Source organism: Cyprinodon tularosa, unplaced genomic scaffold, assembly GCF_016077235.1.
Source record: "Cyprinodon tularosa strain WSP-4 unplaced genomic scaffold, ASM1607723v1 ctg248, whole genome shotgun sequence".
Taxonomy (NCBI): domain Eukaryota; kingdom Metazoa; phylum Chordata; class Actinopteri; order Cyprinodontiformes; family Cyprinodontidae; genus Cyprinodon; species Cyprinodon tularosa.
In genome coordinates this window covers 202014-227527 of record NW_024038921.1, presented here as the reverse complement: position 1 = coordinate 227527, position 25514 = coordinate 202014, and the positions used below count along the sequence as shown (strand labels likewise).

The 25514-nt window shown below is 40.2% G+C and overlaps 1 protein-coding gene across 1 annotated transcript; it reads left to right on the top strand.

Annotated features, from left to right (window-relative positions):
* Positions 1-1170: 1170 nt before the first annotated feature.
* LOC119785413 lies at positions 1171-7357 on the top strand. Its single transcript, XM_038288090.1, has 4 exons — positions 1171-1323; positions 1535-1726; positions 6122-7236; positions 7343-7357. The coding sequence occupies exons 2-4, from the start codon at positions 1720-1722 to the stop codon at positions 7355-7357; spliced, it is 1137 nt and encodes a 378-aa protein (XP_038144018.1). The 5' UTR covers positions 1171-1323; positions 1535-1719.
* Positions 7358-25514: the final 18157 nt, after the last annotated feature.

Sequence of the window (25514 nt, the reverse complement as noted above, 5' to 3'; positions counted from 1 at the left end):
TATATATATATATATATATATATATATATATATATATATATATATTGAATTTGCCTGCACCATCAACACCAAGTCAAATTTCTTGTAAGTGCAAACCTGCTTGGCAATAAATCTGATTCTGTCAAGTGGCAGTAACCAAATGCAGACACAAAATCTGAAGTGGTTTACTGAAGATTTAATTAACCAAAAGTTCAACAGAAGCAAAATTCCAAAACATAAATCCACAAAAACTGAGAAACAGGAATAATTCCAAGAAGGGGGCAAAAAATGACAACAAACCAGCAAAGAGTGACTGAACAGGAGGAGACTATATGGGAGAGAGAAACAAGATGTGAACAGAGGCAAGAAGGGAGCTAGGGAAAAGGAGACATAAGGGGGCATGAGGGCAAACCAGAAATATCTAAGAACTCAAATACAATCAAAAATAACTAGAACAGAAGAATGGAAATAAGACCAATGAAAACTCAAAGATAAAACTTGAACAGAACCAAAACCATAACAGATTCTGATTAAGATGTAAATAAATGTCTTTCAGGGTTTAGATCATATCTCTTCAGCTATTGTGAAGTGCTTGCTAATTTTGATGCTAGAAGTCAATTAATCCAAGTTGCTTTTGCAGGCGTGTGGCTCTTAATAGTTGCATTTCTGTGCTGCTTCCTTTCACAAGGTGGCAGTGCAAGTGTGGATGTGTAGTGTAATTTCAGCTTCTATCTGTGGCTGTTTTTTTGCACAGTCCTCACATGCTTAAATACAAATGGTGTTCAGACTTCAAAACCTCTGCTGTCTCCACTCTAAACCCAGAGTGGGCGTGAGTGTTTGAGCATGTTTCTGCAGAGCTCCAAGAGGAACTATATTTGCCATAGAACCCATTAGCATTGCTTCTCTAATTCGAGTTATATTAAGGACTCCAGTCCCCTGACACCCTTTGTGATACATGCACATACTTTATGTCACACTGAGTCAAAACCTAATTACTCATGGTGTTTACTTGATTTTCGGGTCGCATGGCAACATGTTTCCTGCAACTTGTGACTCTTGGTGGTGGTGGTGGTGGTGGTGGGGGGGGGGGAATCAGGGATTTCTCTCTGGAATACAGGCAGGGTCTTTATCTTTAAACTACCTTTTGACCTCTTGCTATCTTAACTGTTGCATTGCTTATGTTCTGACATGTGTCATGCGCTTTATTTTGAAGGCTGACTTTGCGGTTTGAACAGGATATGACATCACTTCTATCAGTTATGTGCAGTAGCAAGCAGAAGAGCAGAGAATTCTCTGATGGCTGACGTGTTTCTGTGATTTTTGAGTTCATGAAAGGCATTCCCTGTGAGTATGCAATACATTTGTGATTAAGGATTAAGTTAAGGATTCTGATTAATAAGATTGTTTAAAAGCACGTTTTTGAAGATAAAAGGGAGCCGTTTTTAAGCTAGTTCTGTTATTCATGTTGATACATGTGGTTAGTATTAGCATTTAAAGCATGGTTGCTGTATTTCTTTTCATTTCCACTCATGTATACTGTATTGTTTCATTACAGTTTCACACCTGCCATATAAAGAACAGTCTAAACCCATCCTGGCGTCGGTGACTTATTTTGTGGAGGTGTTTAACTCCTGGATAGTAGAGCTGGGTTCTACGAGGCCAGTACAGTGAAAAGGGAGACCCTGTGTCGAGCTCCTCACCCCTACGCCGTCAGCACGTCACTTCAGCACAAGATGGAGAATGAAAGGTATGAAGTCAGATCAACAGCCTCAAAGAGATCCAGCCGATCGTCTGCCTCAAGTGTCATCTTAGCAGCTGCAGCTGCACGAGCAAAAGCCGAAGCAGCTCAAAAAAGAGCTGAATTTGCAAAGAGAGAAGTTGAAATTAAAGTAGAAAAAGCCAAATTGGATGCAAGACTTGATGTTTTAGCAAAAGAAAGCGAGGCTGAAGCTGCTGCTGCTGAAGCAGCAGTTTTAGAGTCTGCTGCTGCTGGTTTAGACACAAGTGACGAAAACCTGTTCCTACCACAACAAATGGAAAACTTCCATGAGCGAACTGCAGAATATGTAAAAAAGCATCAAGTGGAAGTCGAAACAGTTATACCAAAGGATGTTACACTGGAGAATAGCAAAACTTTACACCAAGCTAAAAGATCTGACATGACACCTAAAACCCACCATTTCTATAAAGCCCAAGTCCAAAACAATTCAACTGAAAGACAGATTGATCTGCCACAGTATAAACAGGACAGAGGTGATGAAATTCCTGTATATATGCCCCCCCCCTGCTGGACGTCCTCGGTACTACTCACCTGCTCAGAACAATTACAGTGAAACAAATTAGCTTGCAAAGTACTTAGTGAGGAGTCAGTTGTTAACATCAGAGCTCACCAAGTTTGATGATAGTGCTGAAAACTATTTGTCCTGGAAATCTTCTTTCATCAATTCTATTGAGTCACTTGAACTTAGGGCTTGCGAAGAAATTGACCTGCTGGTAAAATCACTTGGGCCAGAGTCAACCAAACATGCGCAACGCATTAAAGCTGTAAACATTAACAAACCAGTTGTTGCATTAAATCTTATCTGGGAGAGGCTAGAAGAGATCTATGGGTCACCAGAGGCCATAGAGGGGGCTCTTTTTGCCAAGCTTGATCAGTTTTCCAAGATAGGGCCTAGAGAAAATAAAAAATTAAGAGAACTCAGTGATTTGTTGCAGGAGATAGAATCTGCAAAACAAGAGGGATACTTGCAAGGACTCTCCTATCTTGATACAGCAAGGGGCATTGCTCCTATTGTGGAAAAGCTGCCGTTAGGCCTACAGGACAAGTGGATGATGGAAGGCTCTTCCTATAAGCAGCAGCACCATGTGACCTTTCCTCCATTCACCTTCTTTCTACACTTCATACAGACTCAGGCAAGGGCACGTAACGACCCAAGTTTTAATCTACAGTCTCCATCCACCCTCACAGTTAAAAAAGACAGGTATGGGGAGACCTTTAACAATAATCGCAGAGCAGTTTCAGTGCACAAGACTTATGTTTCAGACCCACCCACTGAAGGACCAGATAAATATTGTCCAGTGCATAACAAGCCACATGCCTTACAACAGTGCAGAGGTTTCAGAGAAAAATCCCTACAGGAAAGAAAAACGATATTAAAACAACACAGAATTTGTTTCAGGTGCTGTGCATCTAACAGGCACATGGCTCGTGATTGTAAAGCTGAAGTCAAATGTTCAGAATGTAGCAGTGATAAGCATCCAACAGCAATGCACCAAGTCGATCCTACCTTCTCCAAAGCCGTCAGACCAGCAGAGCATGGCGGGGAGAAACAAGAAGGACAAGAGGCAGCCGTTGTTTCAAGCTGTACTGAAATCTGTGGAGAAGGTTTCTCTGGGAAATCATGTTCGAAGATATGTCTGGTTGATGTCTACCCTGCCAATGACCCCAGCAAGCGCCGGAGAATGTATGCTATGCTGGATGACCAGAGTAATGTATCGCTTGCGCGCTCTGAGTTTTTTGACATGTTTGAGGTCAATGGTAATGCAGCACCATATACCCTTCAGACATGCAGTGGTATAGGTTTAACTTCTGGCAGAAGAGCCCTTGGTTACATGATTGAGTCCATTGATGGCTCTCTTGCTATGCCCTTGCCCATGCTAATCGAGTGCAATATGATACCCAACAAAAGAGAAGAAATTCCTACACCATCAGCCGCTAGCGCTCACAGCCACCTCAAAGGTTTGGTTCACAAAATACCACCTTTAGACGACAGCGCTGACATTTTGTTACTGCTCAGAAGGGACATTTGAAAGTAATAAAATGGCCGTTTAAACAATGGGGGCCCCTGAGCACCATACCTCAGAGATGGACTTATTCTTTTTTTTTAAATCCTTTTAATTTATCCCCCCCCCCCCAATTAACCCCCCCAAACCCCTTCCCCCCCAAATCCATTTTCTCCCCCCAAACCCCCCCCCCCATTTACAAAATAAAAACCCCCCCCAACCCCTTTTCCCCAACCCTTTAAAAAAAAAAAAATCCAAACCCCCCCCCTTTACCCTAAATCCCCCCCAACCCCCCCCCTTACCCCCAACTTAAACCACCCCCCACCCCCCCCCCCATTAAATTCCCTTAAAAAATTTTTTGTCAAACCCCCCAAAAGATAACCCCGGTTGCCCCCCTTTTTCCCCCTTGGAAGATCCCCCCTTTTTTCTTAAAATAATAAAGATGTTTGGGTTTTTTAAACAGGACTTTTTAAACCCCCCCCAAAGCTTCCCCCCCCCTTTCCCATTCCCCAAAAACCCCAAAAAGGGGCAACCCTTTTTTCCCCCCCTCCCCCCCCCAAAATTCCCCAAAAACACCCACTCGCCCCCCCCTCCAACAACCCAATACCAAAAACCCAAACGTTCCCGTCCTGGAAAACCCAAACTTCTTTTTAAACCCAAAAACCCCCTGAATGGAAAAGCCCCCCATCTGAAGAAACCCTTTTTTCCCCAAAAATTTTAAAGGAAAAATACCTTCCAAGCTTGGCCCCCCCCCAGTAAAATGAAACCAAGAAGAACAAGGATTTTCCCCGGTAACTTGCCTTATTTGAGGTTTTACCCCAACCACAAAAACCAATTTCCCCCCCCCAAAAAAAAAAATTTGGGTTTTTACCTTCCCGTTTTCCAATTTGAAAAAAACCGGGCCCCTTAAAACCATTTTTAAAAATTTTCCAAAAAACCCAAAATCTAAACAACCTTTTTAAAAAGGGGTAAAATGCCCAATTCAAAAATCCCAAAAAATTTTTCCAGTCACCTTTGGGAGGAAAAATCCAAAAAAACAAAAGTTTTAAAATTGTTTTTCCTTTTACGTGAAACCCGCAAGGGATTGGGACTGGATTTGATTTTGTAAAGCAAAGAACCCCAACAAAAAAAAAGAAGGGACTATAAAAATGGTGTTTTTCCAAAGTTTTTGGCAACCAGGCCCTACCTGAGTAAAACTACTATTTTTGGAAAAAAAGCCATCTCAAAACAAGGGGAAACCCCAAATTTTTGGGGGAGGGCTTTTCCGAACTTAATTTGGCGTGGGGCTTTTAAAAAGTTTTGGGCGTCTTTAAAAAACTAATTTCCTGAACTGTGATGAAAATTCCCAAATTTGACCGCTTTTAAAAAAAAACAAACAGGTGTGGAAAATCCCCTCCCACCTTTTTAAAATTTTAAACATCAAACCCGTTGAGGTGAATTTTTTAATAAAAATTAAAAGGGGGTTTCAAAAGAACGGGGCCAATTTTTTTTTTTAGGTCTTTTTCCGGTTTTTGGGATTGACCCCCCATTTTCCCGCAGGTGGAGGGTTTAAAATGGGGAATAAATTTTATTTTTAGGACCCCATTATTTTTTTTTTAAAATTCCAAAAACCCCACACCCCAACGATTAAAAGGCCTTTTTCACAACGAAAAAGGGGGGGAGGTTCCTTTTAATTTCTTTTCTGGGGAAACAGCGTTTTTTGACCCCAAAAAAAGGTTTTTTATTTTGTCCCCAAATCAATTTATTTTTTAAAGGGGACGGGCTTTTTCTCAGAGAAATTTAAATTTCCCTTAAGAAACCGAAGAAGTTTTGGGTTTTGCCACCTTTTTCCTGAGGACCTAAAAAGGCCCCAAAGGTAAAGGTGGAAATGTCCCTTTCAGTGGCCCCTTTCGAACTTCATTTTTCCCCCGCACATTTCACTAAAAAATCCCCTGTCCAAGCGAAAAAGTTGGAGCTTTTTATCTTTTTCAGACGCATCCATGAAGGGGAATATGTGAGTCTCATTTCTTAAGAGTCACGTATGAGGGGACAACAGAGGTTGGTTTCATCCTAGGTAAGGCACGACTTGCTCCACGGCCAGAGCTCACAGTTCCTAGACTTGAACTTTGTGCCGCAGTAATGGCGGTTGAAATGGCAGAGATCATAAAGGAAGAGATTGATCATCCCATTGACAATACTAGTTTCTATACAGACAGCAAAGTGGTCCTGGGTTATATTCATAACCAGTCCAGGCGCTTTTATGTGTATGTGAACAACCGTGTGTGCCGCATTAGAGAATCAACTACTCCAGAGCAATGGCATTTCGTTACTACAGACCAGAACCCTGCTGATCACGGCTCACGATCTGTCCCTGCTGCAGAGTTGCTGAACACATCGTGGTTCAGAGGTCCAGCCTTCCTTCAGCATTCGGATAACCAGCCAGAGCAACATGGATTTGAACTTCTCGATCCAGACAACGATGTAGAAGTACGCCCAGAGGTAAAGATACTTTGCACTAACGTTTCTAAGGGCACCCTTGGCACAATGCGTTGGAAGCGGTTTTCCACTTGGCGCTCATTAAATAAAACCATGTCACGCCTCATCCATGTTGCACAATGCTACTCTCAGACAAAAACAGACCCAAACTGCACAGGGTGGCACATGTGTAGAACAGCCATCACCCCAGAACTGTTAGAACAAGCAGAGACTCTAATCATCAGAAATGTGCAGTCCGAAGCATATGCAGAGGAAATGCGATGCATCAATACAAGGCAGAACCTTCCTACAAACAGCCCACTCACTAAGCTTAACCCCTTCATTGGAGAAGACAAGTTGTTGAGAGTTGGTGGTCGCATTAGTCGTGCAGGGCTGGGAGTAAAAGAAACAAATCCCATAATTCTACCAGGAAGTAACTATATCACAACCCTGATTGTGGAACACTACCATGAAAAGGTAAACCATCAGGGAAGGCATTTTACAGAGGGTGCGGTCCGAGAAAATGGCCTGTGGATTGTAGGAGTGAAGGGATGCATTGGAAAAGTCATAAGCAAATGTGTGACTTGTAAAAAACTGAGAGGGAAGATGGAAGAGCAACTTATGAGCGAGTTACCTCTGGACAGACTCCAAGTGGCTCCTCCATTTTCATATGTGGGTATGGACATGTTTGGCCCATGGGAGGTCACTTCAAGACGTACAAGAGGAGGACAAGCAAACAGTAAACGCTGGGCAGTACTATTCACATGTTTGTGCACAAGGGCAGTCCACATTGAAGTTGTGGAGGAGATGAGCTCATCAAGTTTCATCAATGCATTGAGGCGCTTCTTTGCTCTGCGTGGTCCTGCAAAACAGCTGCGCTCAGATTGTGGCACAAACTTCATCGGAACCTACAAGGAGATGTCCACAAAAACACAAGAAACGGTCAAAGTACAAAGGTTTCTGCAGGATCAGAAGTGTACCTGGATCTTCAACCCTCCTCATTCTTCACACATGGGGGGAGTATGGGAAAGGATGATTGGGTTGGCACGGCGCATATTGGATAACATGCTGCTGCAAGCTGGTCGTGTTCGACTCAGCCATGAAATCTTAACCACTTTTCTTGCAGAAGTCACAGCCATAATAAATGCACGTCCTTTGGTGCCAGCCTCATCAGACCCAGAGCATCCCCACATTCTCTCACCTGCAATGTTGTTGACTCAAAAAACACAATCTGTACCCCCCATCTGTAACAATGTCGACCCCAAAGAAATGCTCAAAAGCCATTGGAAGCGTGTTCAGTTTCTTGCAGACACATTCTGGAGCAGGTGGCGCAAAGAGTATCTCAGCACACTGCAAACTCGTCAAAAGTGGCACCACAAGAAGATGGATATCAAACAAGGGGATGTTGTACTCCTCAAGGACAGACAGACAAGAAGAAATGAGTGGCCAATGGGTGTCATTGTTAAAACTTTCCCTAGTGAAGATGGGATCATAAGGAAGGCAGAGGTCAAAGTTGCCTCTCAAGGGACTGTTAAGTGTTATCTTAGACCAATTTCGGAGATGGTTCTTTTGTGATCTAGTGATGTTTAAGTTAGAGTTTGTGGTATTCCCAGGATACCAGGCGGGGAGTGTTCTGACATGTGTCATGCGCTTTATTTTGAAGGCTGACTTTGCGGTTTGAACAGGATATGACATCACTTCTATCAGTTATGTGCAGTAGCAAGCAGAAGAGCAGAGAATTCTCTGATGGCTGACGTGTTTCTGTGATTTTTGAGTTCATGAAAGGCATTCCCTGTGAGTATGCAATACATTTGTGATTAAGGATTAAGTTAAGGATTCTGATTAATAAGATTGTTTAAAAGCACGTTTTTGAAGATAAAAGGGAGCCGTTTTTAAGCTAGTTCTGTTATTCATGTTGATACATGTGGTTAGTATTAGCATTTAAAGCATGGTTGCTGTATTTCTTTTCATTTCCACTCATGTATACTGTATTGTTTCATTACAGTTTCACACCTGCCATATAAAGAACAGTCTAAACCCATCCTGGCGTCGGTGACTTATTTTGTGGAGGTGTTTAACTCCTGGATAGTAGAGCTGGGTTCTACGAGGCCAGTACAGCTTATGTTTGTATATTTTACATTGTCTCCTGTTTAAACATACTTGGAATAAATCAGGTAGCTAAAAGTTTATATTTATATCAATATCAAACAGCTGTCAATAAGATGGAAGGAAAGCTATAACTTGATAAAACAGCTAATTTATGCCTTAAACAGCTCAAAAGGAACAAGTTCAAAGAGAAGTGTACTGAAAAATAAGTATCAGTCAAAGTAACACACCTGTCAGTTTACATCAGGTGGTGGTGCTGAACCTTCTCTTACTTCCTGCCTCACATAAAAATAAACTCCTCTGCAAAAACGTACCAGAATGTTGGAAATCTATGGGAGATCTCATTAATATAGCTGCCATGACTGAAACATACTTTATATTTATAATCTAAACATTAGTCTGAACATACCATCCTCACTGTAAAATGCGGCGATCCCGCAAAACCCAAAATTCAGCCAATTTGACTGAGGTTAAGCTAATTTGCAAAGATAAAAGTTAAAATTTCACTACTTAGATGTACAAAGCCAAAAAAAGACAAATCCCAACAAGCCTGTGGTGACTCAGGAAAATGAAAGGTGTGGCAAACTTTTCTTTACTTTTTTTTTTTTTAACACTTTTGCAAAGCAACTTCAAGCAAGTATTACATGATGGGCAGTCTAGATTGCTCTTCATAAGCAGGGTACTAAAGTTCTTTAAAACTAGTTGCAAGGCAGCCAAAAATACATTTAAGAGAAAATCAGTAAACAGCTGCTTTACATAAACTGATGAAAGCCACACCAAGAAACAGTTTTGATGTTCTGGAGATAATGTTGCCCCCATTAGGTGGTGTTGGACATATTAAACAACACTTATACAAACTGTTTAACTCACACAATAAACAAGATGGAAGAAGAGAAGTTGAGCAGTGACACTGCAGTCACAGTCTCCTGGATTCCCTCCAGAGGGCTTTTGCATTTTCTGACAGACTTTATGGCAGCAGCCAGTGTAGATCTGCTGACATCTGCGGACAAGCGTCTACTTCTGAAAAGTAGAAGTCATCTGACTACGATGGGAACTCTGCTCTCTTCCAAGATTTGAGATACGCTTATCACCACTATTCAATGATGCCAAAGCTTAGGCTTCCTCTAGAAAAGCATGTCACAATTTCCTGATACTTTTAGTATCCAGTTTACCTCAGCATCATTCTTCTAGCTCCATTCATTTTCAGTTTATTTTTCATTATTTCTCCTCCACCAGCCTGTCAAATGTTCAGTTTGTTGCTCCAAAGTAGAGAATCTTATTGGTTGTTCAACAAAAACACTTCTTTCTTGTGCTTTTTTACATTTTTTTAGCCAGTATTGGTTTATATGGAGCCATTCAGTGTTTCATATGTGCCGTACTATAGAAACTAAGACCTCAGTTGTTGCTATTCAGTCTTGTCGCAGTTCTTCTGCTGCAGGTCAGTCCAGTATTTATGACCAGCTGCCTTCTCAGGACGTTCACGGCAGCTGCTGGCAGGTTCCTTTTCCACAAGGTAAAGCTGCTTTTTCTCCACCTTTAATTGGGCGTCTCACTGTATCTCCTGGAGCATATAGAAACTTTCCGCAGTTTCTGCATTTTTTAAAATTTGTTGTACCAGACATTAATCTAGTCTCTTAACTTTAGAATAGTAATCTTGACTTAGCTATCTTTGTAGCATGCAATAAAAGATTATCATTGCAGTCAAGGTATTTGACTTGCTCTATCTTAATTGCATCTAAAGTATCTTATTGTGCACTTTATTTGTTAAATTAGATGTCCCTGAGTAATCACCACTTTTACAAATCTAGAATCTTGTTCAGAGGTAGAATAATGTACTGAATAAATTGTTGAAAGTATGTTTTAATGTTCAGTTGGGATATATTCCATTTTACTTCAGTTTTATCTAAATTTGTTGTGATTTATTTATTGGAAACATAAAAAAATCAAACATTTTTTCGATGATCCATATCCAATCAGTGGGTGGAAAAACAATGTCAGATGCAGAACTAGAAGAGGCAAGGCAAGGCATGGCAAGCCAAGGCAAATAAATAAAAGCAAAATAAAAACAAATGAAGATTAAAACATTATAAAAGCAGGTAGTATAACAAATAAAACTGTTGGACCACAACCTTAAACTACTAATGCCTCTGTTAACCTATTTAAAAGCCAAATTTAGCTCTAATCAAATAGGTTTTCAGCACTTTTACAGTCTTATGGAGTTTTTTTTTTTCATATCAGTGGAGCATAGGGACTAAATGCTGCTCCTCCATGGTTGGTTCTAGTTCAGGGTGGACAGAGTAGGCTTGGAATAGTGGTACCTGAGTGGTCTTGGAGGTTGATACACTGACAACAAATCTGTTATATACTTAAGTACTGATCCATTCAGTGGTTTATACACTAACAGAAGGAATTTAAAATCGATTCTCTGAGCAACACTATCCTGATCTTTTTTATATTTGGAGCAACCATCTGTCAGACAGCTGGAGCTTGGCCAGAACAGGCCATGCAGGCATCCTCAATATTAAAAATGTGTGAGCCAAAACATGTAACAAAATAAAATCCTGCCCAACAATTTGAAATGAAACACTGGAGCTAGAGCTTTTTTTCCCTTTTGCAAAATAGAAAAAAAACTATGGTTTATGAAAGTTGATGAATTGCTTAGAATCTTGATCATAAAGCCTAAAAGCAGCCAGGATGAAGCATCTGCGATAACACTCCTTTGTGCACCTAAGGTGCAGCAAGCTTTCACCAAAGGAGCTCTGCAGTTTTGTTACAGCGTCAATGGAAGACATTGACCAATAGTGCACATCTCCTTCCTGGAGCTAAACACTCACATAGGATTATGCCGCCAGCTTTTTACATAAGAGGTTCTTCTCAGTTTTGGAAACTTAATTCTGAAAATACGGTCATGGCAATTATGAACAATTTTAGCGGGCAGTGCCAGGAGAAACTGAGGGGAAGTGTGGGGACTGGGATGAGTGGAGTGGACCAAATTAGGATAGGCTGAGGAGAAAGTAAAGTGACACTGAATTTGCTATGACTAAATCATGTAAGGATCCAAAACAATTTTATGTTGACAAGGAGTCTATTTATTGTACCATTTATTGTGATACATTTATATTCATGATTAGAATTTTCACATTTAGTCTAAACAACAAATCAGGATTAATTATGTTTAAAAGCTCCAAAAATGATTTAAGTTGTGGGAATTTTTAGATGAACTTATCTTCTTAATTGTATTCTTTTTTAAATTAGAGCAATGACAAAATTAAAGAATAGAATTCAACTTTATTGTCATTACATTGTGACAAGTACAAAGCAAAGTAATTAACTCTGCATTTAAAGCTACAGTGTGTAATAATTACAGGCATATAAAGTCAGAAATTTAATATATTATACATAACTATGTTATTTATCATCACCTATGAGCTCAGCCTTTTAACCATAATATTTGCGCTGCCTTAGAATTCGTTATTTATAATTACATAGGAGCGGGTCTCGCAGCCATGGAGGCTGACATCTTTGCGCTACGGCAAGCGCAGAGGCAACAAACTAGCGATTGCGAGATCTCCCATGACGCTCAAAAATAACTACGGCAAGTTGAGAGAGATGAACTGAGACGGTACTGAACAGTAGATGGCAGTATTATGCCTGAGAAGCGTTTAGTCTGCCTGAAACCAAAGAAGAAGAAGAAGCAGGTATACTGCGCATCAGTAACAAGAAAGGTGAACAAAGGCGGCAGGCGTGAGTGACTTTGCAAACTGTTTGGCACTGTGTGGCCAAACATCAGACGAATGGAGGATCATGCCTACTCTGTATCACAACGAAAAGCGGCGGACACCGAACCCCCGTCATCTAAGAAGCGGAAACACGACGAGAATAAACGCAAGCGTGACAAGAAACGACAAAAAACACGGATCAACATTGGCACGGCATTTACACGATGGAAGTCACTGATGGAGGAAAAAGGTTTTCAAAGTGACGCTCAAGTTGCCAGTTTTCTCTTGGACAGGTAATTAATCCTACACACACAATTGTCTAATATCACTGCAGTTTTTGGAGTACAGGATGCTCAGACCTGTCTAAAACAATAACATGCTGCGGCGTGATGATGCTGTTCCTCTCCAGTATACTTATTCAGCAACGTCCCTGACGTTTCACAGGTAATGATTCAGTAATTTTCTGTAAAATAATTTTCTGGATATATACCTCGGTTACTTCTCTCCGGCTCCTTTGGAGATCTTCAAGCGTTTCCTCCTCTGCTCTCACCCCGCTGGCACCCCTCTCTCGCCTGGCCCTAGCTGCACGGCCTCCCTGCCTTCGCCCTCGCCCTCTTCCTCTCCCTCTTCCTCGCGTTGTAACCCCCGTGCCACCAAAATGACTTGGACTCTGTAAACGGGGAATATATATTCTTCCAGCGAACACAATCTCGCTGTTAAACTAATGACTACAATTAGTAGTCTGTTTATATCACCATGCAAAGCAGCTCACCAAAACGTCACAACGATGTAGAAAAAATAACGGGTATATTTATTATCTTAAGTCTACATGAAATCTATACCCTACTCAGACTAATGAAATACTATCTGTAAAATTATCTATGTAAACAAACCTCATCACTTGAGAGGGTAGGTGATGCGGACGTCGTGGAAGAAATTTTGTCCCGTAACGCTCGCCGTACTGTTGGGGGGGAGAAGCGGTGGGGGGGAGATGTTCATGTTGCTGCGGTCTGCAGTCTGACCGCTAGATGTCTCTGAAAATTACACACTGTAGCTTTAACCCATTCCTTTAGGGAGCACTGGGGTGCCATTATGTGGCACCCAGGGAGCAGTGTGGGGTTAAGGGTCTTGCTCAGGGAGCCAGAGTGGCAGTCTGTGGGAGTGGGGCTTCAACTCAAAACCTCTGGGATCCAAGCACAATGCCCTAACCACCAGGCCACCACTCCCCCTTAAACTTATAGCTAAAACTCGCACATGGCCTGGATTATTACCAATTTTTGTTTTATAGTTTCTTGGGAAGAGGGCACCTCTGGTAAAAGAAATTTCCATAACATCCCTTCATAAGTTTTCAATTGATCCTGCTAACAAACAAACATTGTTCACTTTTCTTGTGTTTTTACTTCAGTGAGATACCTCCAGACTTTTTGAGTCCAATGCTGAGGCTGTCAATAGTCACTGCTGCCACCCTCTGGTTGAGTGGGGAACTGCTCGTTCCACCACCTGTCTCACAATGTTGGAGAATCTTAAAAAAAAAAAATCCTGTATCCAGATATGAACTTAAATATAAGTATTGGAGCAATGTGTTTTTGTACATGTTGTCAGTTTATGGAACAGACTGAGTAAAGATATTAAAAAAGCTAAATCTATTCTGTTTATTCTGGAAGAGATGGAATTTTAAGAAAATATAAGAACTAAGATAGTTTATTTTTTGCTTTATTTATTTAATTTGTAATATAAAGCGTGAAAACATTTTTCACATAGCTGTGTGTAAATCAGCTGTGCGTTGGACTGCAGTAAATCTTTTTTATTTAACTATTTTCTTCATTCTGCTCCTTTTCATTTAGTGGTTTTTAATTGTTTTGTTAGGATTATGTGCAAGATAATGAAATAAATAGATAAATAAAAAGCAGTAATGGAAAGCCTGCACCTTTCTCAATGTTTCCAAAATAATTTTACATAGCCATACACATCAAAATTAACAGTGATACCAACAGATATAGACATACAGAAGAAAATACTAGCTTTTCCACAAGTAGGAACTGGAATACTAGAGATCACCTCTGAGTTTCAAGATAAATCTTACACACCATTATATCCTAAAATGGGGCTCTGACATAATAAATATGTACAAGGGTGTGTACCATTTTAACCAATAGAAAGAATTCAACTGCAGTAGATGTGTTTCAACCCACAGAGGGCAGCACTATGACGGTTTTATGTTAAATATTACAATTAAACAAATTACCACAAAAAGTTCAGCATTTGCACAGTAGCATTACGATACCACTCGTAACGGCCAATTTAAAAAGTTTATTTTGTTGGTAATTATAGTTCTTATTATTAAGGTCAAAGGTAAATCTCTGACCTCTTAAATCTATTTTTGTACAGGACTTCTTTTCTGTGGACACATATTTTAATTAGCTGAACATGAAAAACAGGACGCCTTCAAGCATCTGCACATTGAATACCTAATGAACCAGAATTGGAACGGTTGATAATGTTCTGCCTAATGTTTTTGCCGACCCCTTTTAATTTTTTTCTTGATGTCTCACAAGAAAGCATATGTTTATGGTGTTGCCTAAAGACATTTAACTCATAAGTACAACTGAAACCAGACATTTACATTCTCTGTAAAAACATATAATCTCTGTTTACTGCTTTTCTGTTTGGTGTTGCCTTAAAATAGGCTTACATAGTGCATTTATTTAAAGCTAATCAGAAGCTTACAGACCATGGTACCATCACCTTTATCTGGGATTTCCCAAACTGTTCAAAGGAAATCATAGATTATGCAAACTAAATTTGAAAATATTACCTATCTTGCCCATGGTTCTGATGATTTGCAAACAGAAATGATTTTGCTTATCTAAACTGAACATACAAATTGAAAACTTTAGTCTGGATTATTGTCAAATGTTGAGAAAAACACAGTGCGTACAGTGAAATACTGATGTTTCTTGTGTATCTGAAGTTTTTTCCCACCTCATTTTAAGATTTCTTAAAGACTTGTGCATGTCCAGATACACTCAGGCATGATGCTAATGACAAACTGATATTACTGACAGTAAAATTAATTTCCCAAGAAAAGGTTTGTGTCTTTAAAGATTCTTTAAACTCTCAGATGGCACAGCATGACTGAAACAAAAGCTTGTGAATTGGAAAACAAATCTGGAGTTATTGAGGATCCAAAAAGACTCTTCATTCAGCCTTTGCCTCATCTTCTAATTATCCTTCTGATTTCCCCCCTATCCTGTCATCTCTTTATAATGATCTGCACCCTGCACCTTCTGCCCTGCAAGCTGTAACACATACGTATCAGCTGTAATTAGACAATCGCTTCCACATGTGGATCAAACTCCTGCAAACCCCTCAACCCCTACCTTACCCTCCCATCCGCCTACTGTCTCCTTTTTCTCCCTCTTTTTTTCTTATTTCTCTGTCTTGCACTCAGTTACCCTCTGTGTGCCCCTTTTCCTTCTTTCTTTCTTGCTTCTCTTCCGTCATTCCCCTTTCTGATTGAATTACCATAAGTGCAGGTTTTGGCCAAAATATGCCACCTTGTTCTGATTAAAACGCTCTCTGTTAGACTGCAGACTTTCCAAATGTCTGTGAGCATTTTTTTGTTGTATATTTGGGGCAGCGTTTGGAGTTCCTGGGGGGAGACAAAGGGCTGTAGTGCACATGCAGTTTTCGATGAAAACGAAAAATGTAACCAGACAGCTCTGAATGGTGAAAGATGATGAGTTTAAGTCCAAGAATGGGATGGGAATAGAGTGGAAAGAGATGGAGAGTACGGCGGTTGAGTGGAAACAGAGAGCGGATGAGACGGTAATGGTAGTTGACAGAGTTGGGTTCACAACAGGTTCACGGTGACATCATGGTTGAATTTGGGGGAACATTTATAAAGGAAAAACTATTTGCTTTTCATTGGATGCATATGTACCCCTCTAACCACTTTTTCTAATTTCTTTCTCCTATTTCCTCCTAAGACAGACCACAAGCACAATCTGCTGTAATCAGCCTCAGATTTGTATCAGGAATTTAGAATGAGTTTTTCTCTTTCACTGAATGGCGTTAATCTTTGTATACATACAGATGTGTTACAATGTATATGCTCCCTTTTTAATTTCTTAAATTTTTTACTTTTTGTTTAAGCTAAGTTTTTTCAGATAATCAAATACATGTTAACATCAAACAATTACAACCTTGACAAATATAGAAAGGCAGTTCTTAATAAAGACTTCATTCATAAAGGCAGTGATGTCCAAAGTGCGACCTATTTGGCCCCTGAACTATTTTTGGTTCTGTTACCCACTGCAATTCAAAAGTGACTTTGTCCCTAGGGGTGATTATTGGCATGGTGCTGCAATACGATACGATACGTTTCACGATACTTGGATCACAATACGATGTTGTTGCGGTATTACAAAATCACTATATATTGCAATATTCTCCCCAGCTCCCCAGCAAAATGAAATATATAGATAAAAAAGCAAGTGCTGTATATCTTCATAAGAAGATATTGACCATCTAGTTATTTATGTATCCATTTCATTTGGGGTTTCAGTGCAGAGGTATCCCATTTTCCCTCACTGTTTTAGGCAAAAAAATTTATTTAAAAAAAAAAATCGATATTGGGAGCTGAAATATCAAAATTACATTGGGCAGCCGAAAATAATATATAATAAAATATATTCCCAAATAATGTTTTTTGTGACAAACCTGCTTAATGCAGATGGTTCATGCATGAGGATAAAATATAAAACTGTCAGCGCGAAATTATAAAAGAAAAGTAAGAAACTTCTTACTGCTGAAAATGTTAGGAAAACCAAATATTCATCTTTTAGTAACCTCTTCTTTAACGGACTTCTAATTTTTGTCGTACACCTAACTTAGCTTGTATACATTATTTAAATAAAAACAGCATGGAAATACACATCCAAATTCAGTTCTTACACCTGAAAATAGACTAAATGTTTTTGAGATTTTTTTTTTCAGCAGAGCCCAAAAAAGAATCAGTGAACTGGAAGACTGTCTTTTATTTAAGGTAAATGTGCAATAAAAGTTTTGGCCCCAAAATAATTTCAACATCCCTTTTCCAAAAGAAAGCCTGACTACTTTGCTTGATTATAATATCATACATTACATTTTTTCTAGAACAGGTAAATTAAATAGTCACACTCTAAATGTTAGATCTAAGAGATTATATATATTCTTTTGAGTCTGTGTAATGGTGTTATTTATTTATTTTTTTTTTACTGTACAGCACTTTGGTCCCTTGAGAAATTTTAAAGTGCTTTATAAATAAAGTTGGATTGGATTGGATATATGATTGATTTAAATCTTGTTGGCCCTCAAATACTTTTGACTTGACATTTTTGGCCCAACGGACAAAAGGTTTGGTCATCCTTGCATAAAGGGAACTAAACTTGCCTTGTGTAAAGTATACCAAACACCCTTCAATAGCCATTACCCAGAGATGGCAAAAGTACTCACTTTCCGTACTTGAGTAAAAGTACAGATACTTGTGTTAAAAAATACTCTGGTAAAAGTGTAAGTACTGATTAAACTTCTTTACTCAAGTAAAAGTAACAAAGTACAGGCTTGTAAATTTACTTAAAGTATAAAAGTAAAAGTAGAAACCACTTTTTTCATGCCGTTGCCTACATTTTAAATGGATGTCTGCCAATAGGACTAGATCTCCGTTGTGTTCATTTTCAATCATCTCGTCGTCCATACTACTATGCTAACGCCACCACCACCAAGCTGCAATGATTTGCCGCGAATGAATACCGCCGAATCTGTCGGTTCATCTTGTAGTGGTGCGTCAAATGCAATGTAGATTCCCATCCAATTAGATTGAATTTGGTATTGATGACGTGAAAAATAATAATGGTAACTCCATTGAAATGATTCAAAACTAAAGTAACAAGCCAATTTTTTAAAATGTAAGGAGTAGAAAGTACAGATATTTGTGTAAAAATTTAAGGAGTAGAAGTAAAAAGTCGCCATAAAAATAAGTAGTAAAGTAAAGTAAAAATATCAGAAAAATCTACTTGAGTACAGTAACGAAGTATTTGTACTTCGTTACTTCCCATCTCTGCCATTACCTAATTACTATCAGGCTTGTTCAACCAAGAGATTTCTTAAATAGATTCTGTCTGACAAGATGAAGTAGATTAAAAGATCTCAAACAGCAAATCCCCATCGTCTGATCAAAAGAAATTCAAGAACAGATGAAAAGTCAGTGATATCTGTCAGTAAAGGAAAGCTTACAAAGCCTTTTTTAAGAATGGGAATGCAAAATAACATCCAAAATAAGAATTTGCAAGGTTCCAATCCATATTAAACTAAAAAGGCTTGTCTCAATTTCCGCCAAGAGGCATCTTGATGATACACAAGATTTTTTCGCTAATTATTTGGTCTGAAATGACCAAAATGTGATTATGCAGCAGGCTAACAACTGAAAGAACACCACTAAGTCCCCTTTTAGGTTTCAAATTTTTACTAAACTAAGCAATTCTTCAAAGAAGACCAGGCCAAAATTCCTCCACAGTGTAAAAGACTCATTGCTAGTTATTATAAATTGTAGATGTCAGTTTTAAGGGACAAACTTTTTTGCATAAGGCCATACTGATTTGAAAAGCTTTCCGCCTTGGTAGGATGAAATCATCATTTTAAAACAAAATTTTGTGTTTGTTTTTAATTGTTTGATATTCTATATTTAAAAAAACAAACAAACAAGAGGAGGGTTGGCCTAGTAGTTAGAGCAGTGCGCTTGTGCTCTGAGAAGGTTGCGAGTACCCGGTTCGATCCCCACAGCCTGCACTCTGGGTTCCTGAGCAAGACCCTTAACCCCACACTGCCTCCTGGGTGCCACACAAGGGCAGCCCACTGCTCCTCAAGGGAATGGCTTAAATGCAGAGATACATTTATCCAGTGTGAGATCAATAAAGTTAAATTATAAAAACAAAGTGTAAACAAGAAACCTGAAACAAATGTTTCTATAACAAGATTTTTAACTGTGCAACCACTTTTCAGAAGCATGGTGCCATAAGTAGTTGTTTGTCAAACTACGAACAAAATAGGAGAATTTACCCAGTGTTTCTACCCTCCTTTTCCATATTCCTCCATGGATTTCTTGCTCACAGCTCTTGTTTTCTCTCTTGCTTTTGCTCGCCCTTTTTTCTGCCTGGAAGTCTAGCCAGCCCTCACCGCTGGTACAGTATGTTCTTTGTGTGTAGGCATGTTTAGCAGTATGAGAGACAGCAAATATATAAAGGAGCCTTGGGACCAGAAATGTGTTTCGAGTACATATGTGGGTGTGATTATATTTGTGTCAGCTCTTTTTCTTGCTGGAGGAAAATTAATAACAGGGTGTTGTGTCAAATTAAATGCTCTCTCTGTGTTGTGCAAGTGTAGTTTCTGTATGAGCCGTGGTGCCAGCGTTAATTGGTTTACGGGCTGTGCGAGTCTGGTTCTGTTTTTCCAATTCTACTTGCATGTTTTTAGGTTTGTTTGCCGAGAGCAAGACAGCGAGCATGTCATGCATGCCTGTCATCGTCTGGATGCTCGTCCATGCACCAAAGAGACTCACATGACATCAATCTGAGAGCGGTGGGATAGTGATCTCATTACCAACAGCCTGCTGCTGATTAAAACCTACACCCTCTGTCTTAGCAGCACCCCCCATCTCACTATTTTCTTCTTCCTTCATTTTACCTCGGCATCCCTCCTCTCTCCACCCCTCACTCCAGAGTCGCACCACTCTGCGGTTTCTGCACTGCCTGCTGCCAAAAAGGGCCCCATTTCAAATTTTGTAAAAGGTTAAAAGCTCCCAATTCATTTTTTGCTCTTTTCTCAATTTCATATTCCCTGCTCTACATCGTTAAAAATCCAACTTTCAAAAGGATAACTACTGTTATTTTTATTAAAAAGCCTAAAATTATAAACAAAAACCATGTTTCAGGGTGTGTCAGATGAGGATGCATGTACAGGATAAGATGAGTGAACCACTCAGCACATGTGATACAGTCTGTCTCAGTATGACTTTTTCTGACACAGAAACACAAACTTCACTAACTTCTCTTACTGCTGTTGAATGGTGTGGCACTAAGCCAGATGGTTAAACCAGTAAACCTTAAACAGTTGCATATAATGCCTTGTAAAAGTATTTTATACTTCTTGAACCCCATAATAATTTTGAAGTTGCATTCATTCTCTTCCGCTTATGACGGACCAGGTCATGTGGGCAGCAGTCTCAGCAGAGAGTACCAGACTTCCCTCTCCCCAAATACCTCCTTTAGCTCAGCTGGACAAGGCCCTAGATATTCCCAGGCTGGCCAAGAGACATAGCCCCTCTGGTGTGTCCTGGGCCGTCTTCTTGTCCTCCTCCCTGTATGACATGCCTGGAACTTATCCTGAGGCTTTCAAGGGGCATCCAAAACAGACGTCCGATTGAACCCAGATGACTCCTTCCGATGTGGAGAAAGGAGCTGGCTTTACATCAAGTCTCTGCTGGATTGCCAAACACTTCACCATATCTTGAATTGAATGCCCGGAAGGCTTGGACTGGGAACTATTTTTGGCCCTGGCATTTCTACACCTTCACCGGCCCACCATAGCACGGAGCCGGAGCCGGAGCACATATTGTGCTTCGGCCAGAGAGTAAGTGTTGGGGCTGGTATGATTTAAGGAGGGCCGTCCCTCTCACGCTGAAATTCGGACCGGCCCACCGGGCAAATGTCGGGTATCACCGATTACCAGTCCGAGTCTGGTGCCCAGCCACCCTGTGGAGAAAGCTAATTTCAGCTGCTTGTATCCAGAACCTTGTTCTTTCAGTTCACATCCACAGATCCACATTTCATGACCATAGGTGAAGGTAGGAATCTAGATTGTCCAGTAAATAGTAAGCATTGCCTTATGGCTCAGCTTTCTCTTTACCACAACAGCCTTGGCATTATAGTGGCAACCACACTGTTCCATCGTTTGATCTCACGGTTCATTCTCCCCTCACTTGTGAACAGGACCCCAATGTTGTCAAACTCTTTTACTCTTGGCAGGAACTCCCCCCTGACCTAAAGAAGGAAAGCCACCTTTTATCAGGAGAGAACCATGGTTTCGGACTTAAAGGAACCAATCTTAATCCCAGTCACTTTGCGTCTGGCTGTGAACCACCCCAGAGCATGCTGTAAGTCTTGGCATGAAGGAGCATGTGGAAAAACGTAATTTGGATAAAGTGGGATTAAATCTACTGATACTGAAATTAGACCCCTCTGGACCTTGGCTGTGTCTAGAAATCCTGTCTGTAAAGGTTATAAACTGAACCGCTAACACAGAGCCACCCTGCTGGAGTCCGACACGCACTAGGAACATGTCCAAACTAATGTCACCAACCTCCTTCTCTGCATGTCACCTCGGGCAGATGGCCCTTAGTAAAGAGCCCGCACGACTCCATTCTCAAGGGAAGCGGTCAAATGCCCTCTCCAGGTCCACAAAACATATTTGACTGGTCATGCAAAATCTCTTGAACTCTCAAGCACCATTTAGAGGGAATAAAGCTGGCCCAGTGTTCCACAGAAAGGAAGAAAACCACATTTCTCCTCCTTAAGCCAAGGTTCAACAATTAGCTCTCGTCCCAAGCTCCCAGGCATAGGTCTTCCTGGGGAGGCTTAGAATTGTGGTCTCTCTTTATTTGGAACATGCCCTCCTATCCCTCTTCTTATAGAAGGAAACACCCCACCCAAGTCTGCCAGTCCAGTCAATGTCCTGACCACCACACAATGTTGAAGAGAAATGTCAGCCAAGAGAATCCAGCCACATTTAGAGACCTGAGGTACTCAGACTACTTCTTAACCTTTTCACAATAATTCAGGTAACAAGCATATATTTTTATGACTTTTATTGCAGCTACTGTTGTAGGTCTTCTAGAGCTTCTAGAGGTATTCAACAACAGCTTGCTTTCTGTGACTTTTTTTACTAATTGTTTTTTTTTTTTTACTAATTACTGTTCGTTTTATACTTCACACAGAACTACAACAGAACTCTTCTGACTGAATAAGGAAATATATGACTGGCTGTAAGGTGGGTGGAGAAAGAGAACACTCCGAGTTCATTGAGAAAAACCTGCTCCTGACCAGGTTAGCTCCAGGGAGAATGTTACTAGGCCAACAGACACAGAGGAGGAGTAACCTCTCTTACTGAAACTGAAGACTCTGGGTTTCCCTGATTTCATTGTGAACAAACTGACCTTTCTTTAAACCGACCTCAGATCCACAGACACTTAAACGGGCTCTGGGGATGTGGAATGTCACCCTCCTGGGGGGTAAGGAGCCTGAGCTTGTGTGGGAGGTAGAACAATACCAGATAAAATAGTAGGGCTTGCCTCCACACATAGCCTAAGTTCAGGAACCCAGCTCTTTGAGAGAGGCTGGACTAGACTCTGGAGTGACCCCCGTTAGGATAGTGCCCATCTCTGGAATTCAATCACTCTGGGGACTTCAATACCCACTTACAAAACCACAGTGATACCTGAAGGGGTGTGATCAGGAGGAACAGAGCCCAAGCTCTGAACCCAAGAGGTATTTCATTATCAAACTTCTGTGCAAATCATAGATTGTCCATTATGAACATCATGTTTCAGCATTTGGATGCCTATGGGTGCACTTGGTACCAGGACACCCTAGACTAAAGGTCGATCATTGACTTGCAGTTGTTTTTTCTGACCTTCAGTTGCGTGTCTATGACACACCCTTGGTGAATAGAGAGGAGGAGCTGTCCATTGATCACCACCTGGTGGTGAGATGTAGTATATGCTGGAAGAGCATGAAGCTGGACATACTCAGAAGGCCAAGTGAGGGTCTGCTGAGCAGGCCAAAGTGAGTAGTGAGGGTCTGCCGAGAACACCTGGTGGAACCCTTGATCAGGGGCTCATTTAACTCATACTTCCCATATGAGCTCCAGGAACTCATATGGGTTTGCCCCCATTTCAGTTCCTGATTAACTCTTTTGGGGACAAGCCTGGTTGGTTTCCCTTGCAATTCAGGTGTTTTACTTTGAAGTTTTCTTGAAGTAGAGGTGTTTGACTTTGTCACTGGTTCTCTCTTGCTTTGTGACTCATGATATTCCCATCAAGCTCCTCCATAGTTCTGAAAAAATAGACCAGGAGTCTACCTTGATCAGAACTACGCAAGCACAGTTGCAGAGAATCATGATTGTTTTGACCAGCTTATCTGATTTTTCATCAGACGCTATGGCATTTCTATTGTGTTCTGGCCTTTACAGCCGGCTTCATCTAAATTGGTAAATTACACTCAAATCGTATAACTGGATTACCATATCAACCATTTGAAGCACTGTTTCTCTTTTTAAGTCAGCTGAGGCACCTACAGTGGGTTGACTTCAACCCATGTCGTCACCTCAGCAGTTAGGCAAAAACACACAAAGATGACAAAAGGGCATTTTTGTTCTACTTCACTGCTTTCTAAATGGGACTTGTTTTCGCTGTTCTCCACTGTAATCTGTTATTTTATCTTAATTTGCTATCTGCTGTTTGCCAATCTGGATCTTGCCGTCCTTCAAGAATTTTAGCCCTTAATCCTTTACCATACTTATATCACTTTCTCTTCAACTTACTGCTAATGCTTAACACAACCAACTACTTTATCTTGTGTATTGTGTAACATCTGCACGTACAAATTGTTCTGTCTTGTGATGTGGATGCTTATTTCTATTGCTTTTGTACAATGATGATTGGTGCCATTAGCTAACTACCCAATCTGTTGATGAAAATAGCCTGGAGGAGATGGATGGTTTCCACTATTTCTCCTTTCAGACATTGGCTGTCTGTTTCTTATGATATTTCCTTGGCAAGTCACACACGAAAAAATTGTCTTTGATTAACTCCTTAGATCAAGTTATTATACTAGTGGGTTATCAGCAAACTAAAAGGGTGTACTTACTGTTTTTTTTGGGACATTGTTCTTGTAATGGTGTTATTGTATTCACGGTCTACTATACTTTCTGTAGGGGTTTGTTGTATTTGGACGTTCTTGTTACCTCTTCATACTTATCCTTAAGTAGAAACAAAAGTACTTGTAACTGAAAAAGTCTGAAGTATTGCCCTCTGGTAGTTCAGCCCTTTCTATTGGGATAGCTGTCCCTCTCTTGGATTACATTGGACTTTATGTAGTCAGACTGAATGACATTCCAATGTCATCACTATTTATCTTTCAGGGAGTCCAAGTTTTTTGCTAATATATTTTTGGAAATCACCTTGTTGCTGCCAAAAAAGATATTTCATGCCTGTCAAACCAAACATAATTCATTATTTCCTTGGTATAGACACCAAAGTGAATAGAAAGAACTTAATTATACAAAAACAGTTACGAAGGGCCTCAAGACTTTATTATTGTTATTTTCTTTTGTTTTTTTTTTTTACATATTTTCTGTAAACACAGTACATGGTCATTCTTTGATCTTAGAGACAGATCAAACTGAGACATAAGGAAAAATCTAAAAGGCATTATCTCACCTCTTGTTTTCACTACCTAGATCACCTATACTTCTACAGTAGTTTGCTGAATGGGTCTGCAGTGATTTGTTGCTGTTGAGGCAGGTCAGATAATCAGTACACAACTTTATCTTTGACATGAAGAGACAGAAATCTCTACCCTCCAAGGGCTGGTTGGCCAGGTTTGATGTTATCACAGGTCAGATGTTGCTTCATTAAATATTTCCTTACCAGAAAATCACAGGGCTGATTTGCTTAGTAAAATCGTGTAGGAGGAAAAGTCCTTTGAATAATTGTAAATCCATGGAGACTGCAAAGAGAGAGGCCCTTTGTCTTTTTAAGCCAGGGTGGATGGCAAGATAGATGCATACTTCCATTTGCATTTTGATGATTCAGTAAGAAAGTTTTTCTTGCCAGGTTTGAGTGATAGTCCTGAAAGATTTTGCTACTAAGACTTGTATTTTTATGAGTGTTGGCTTTAGATTATGTTATTACCATTAGAAACGTTAAAGTCATAATGAGCAATTTGATTGGCCTGATTTCTTAGTCCCTCAGGTTAGATGGCCGTAGTCTAAAAGTCAAGGCATGAAAGAATGGAACGAAAGCTATGGACTGATATTGATACCCCCAAAGGTGTGCACCACTTGCCAGATGTGTGTTTGTGTATGTCAGTGAGTTAATTGCTGTTTCATGACTGTGGCTGCTTGTACATGCATGCATAAGTCAGCCTATCCTCAAGTGATGAGCAGAAAAAGACACAAACTCTGAGTCTGAGAGCTAACAGTTTGTTGTGTATTTGAAATCCCACTCAAGAGTGTTGACTGACAGCGCGTTTTAGATAGACTGAAGGTAAAGAGTGACTTTGAGACAAAGAAACCGAAGCGGGTGGGAGCGGAGGGGGTAGCAAGTTGAAACCTAAGCTCTCTGAACCCTGTTTTCCCTGCCTTCGGGCATTTTGTGGC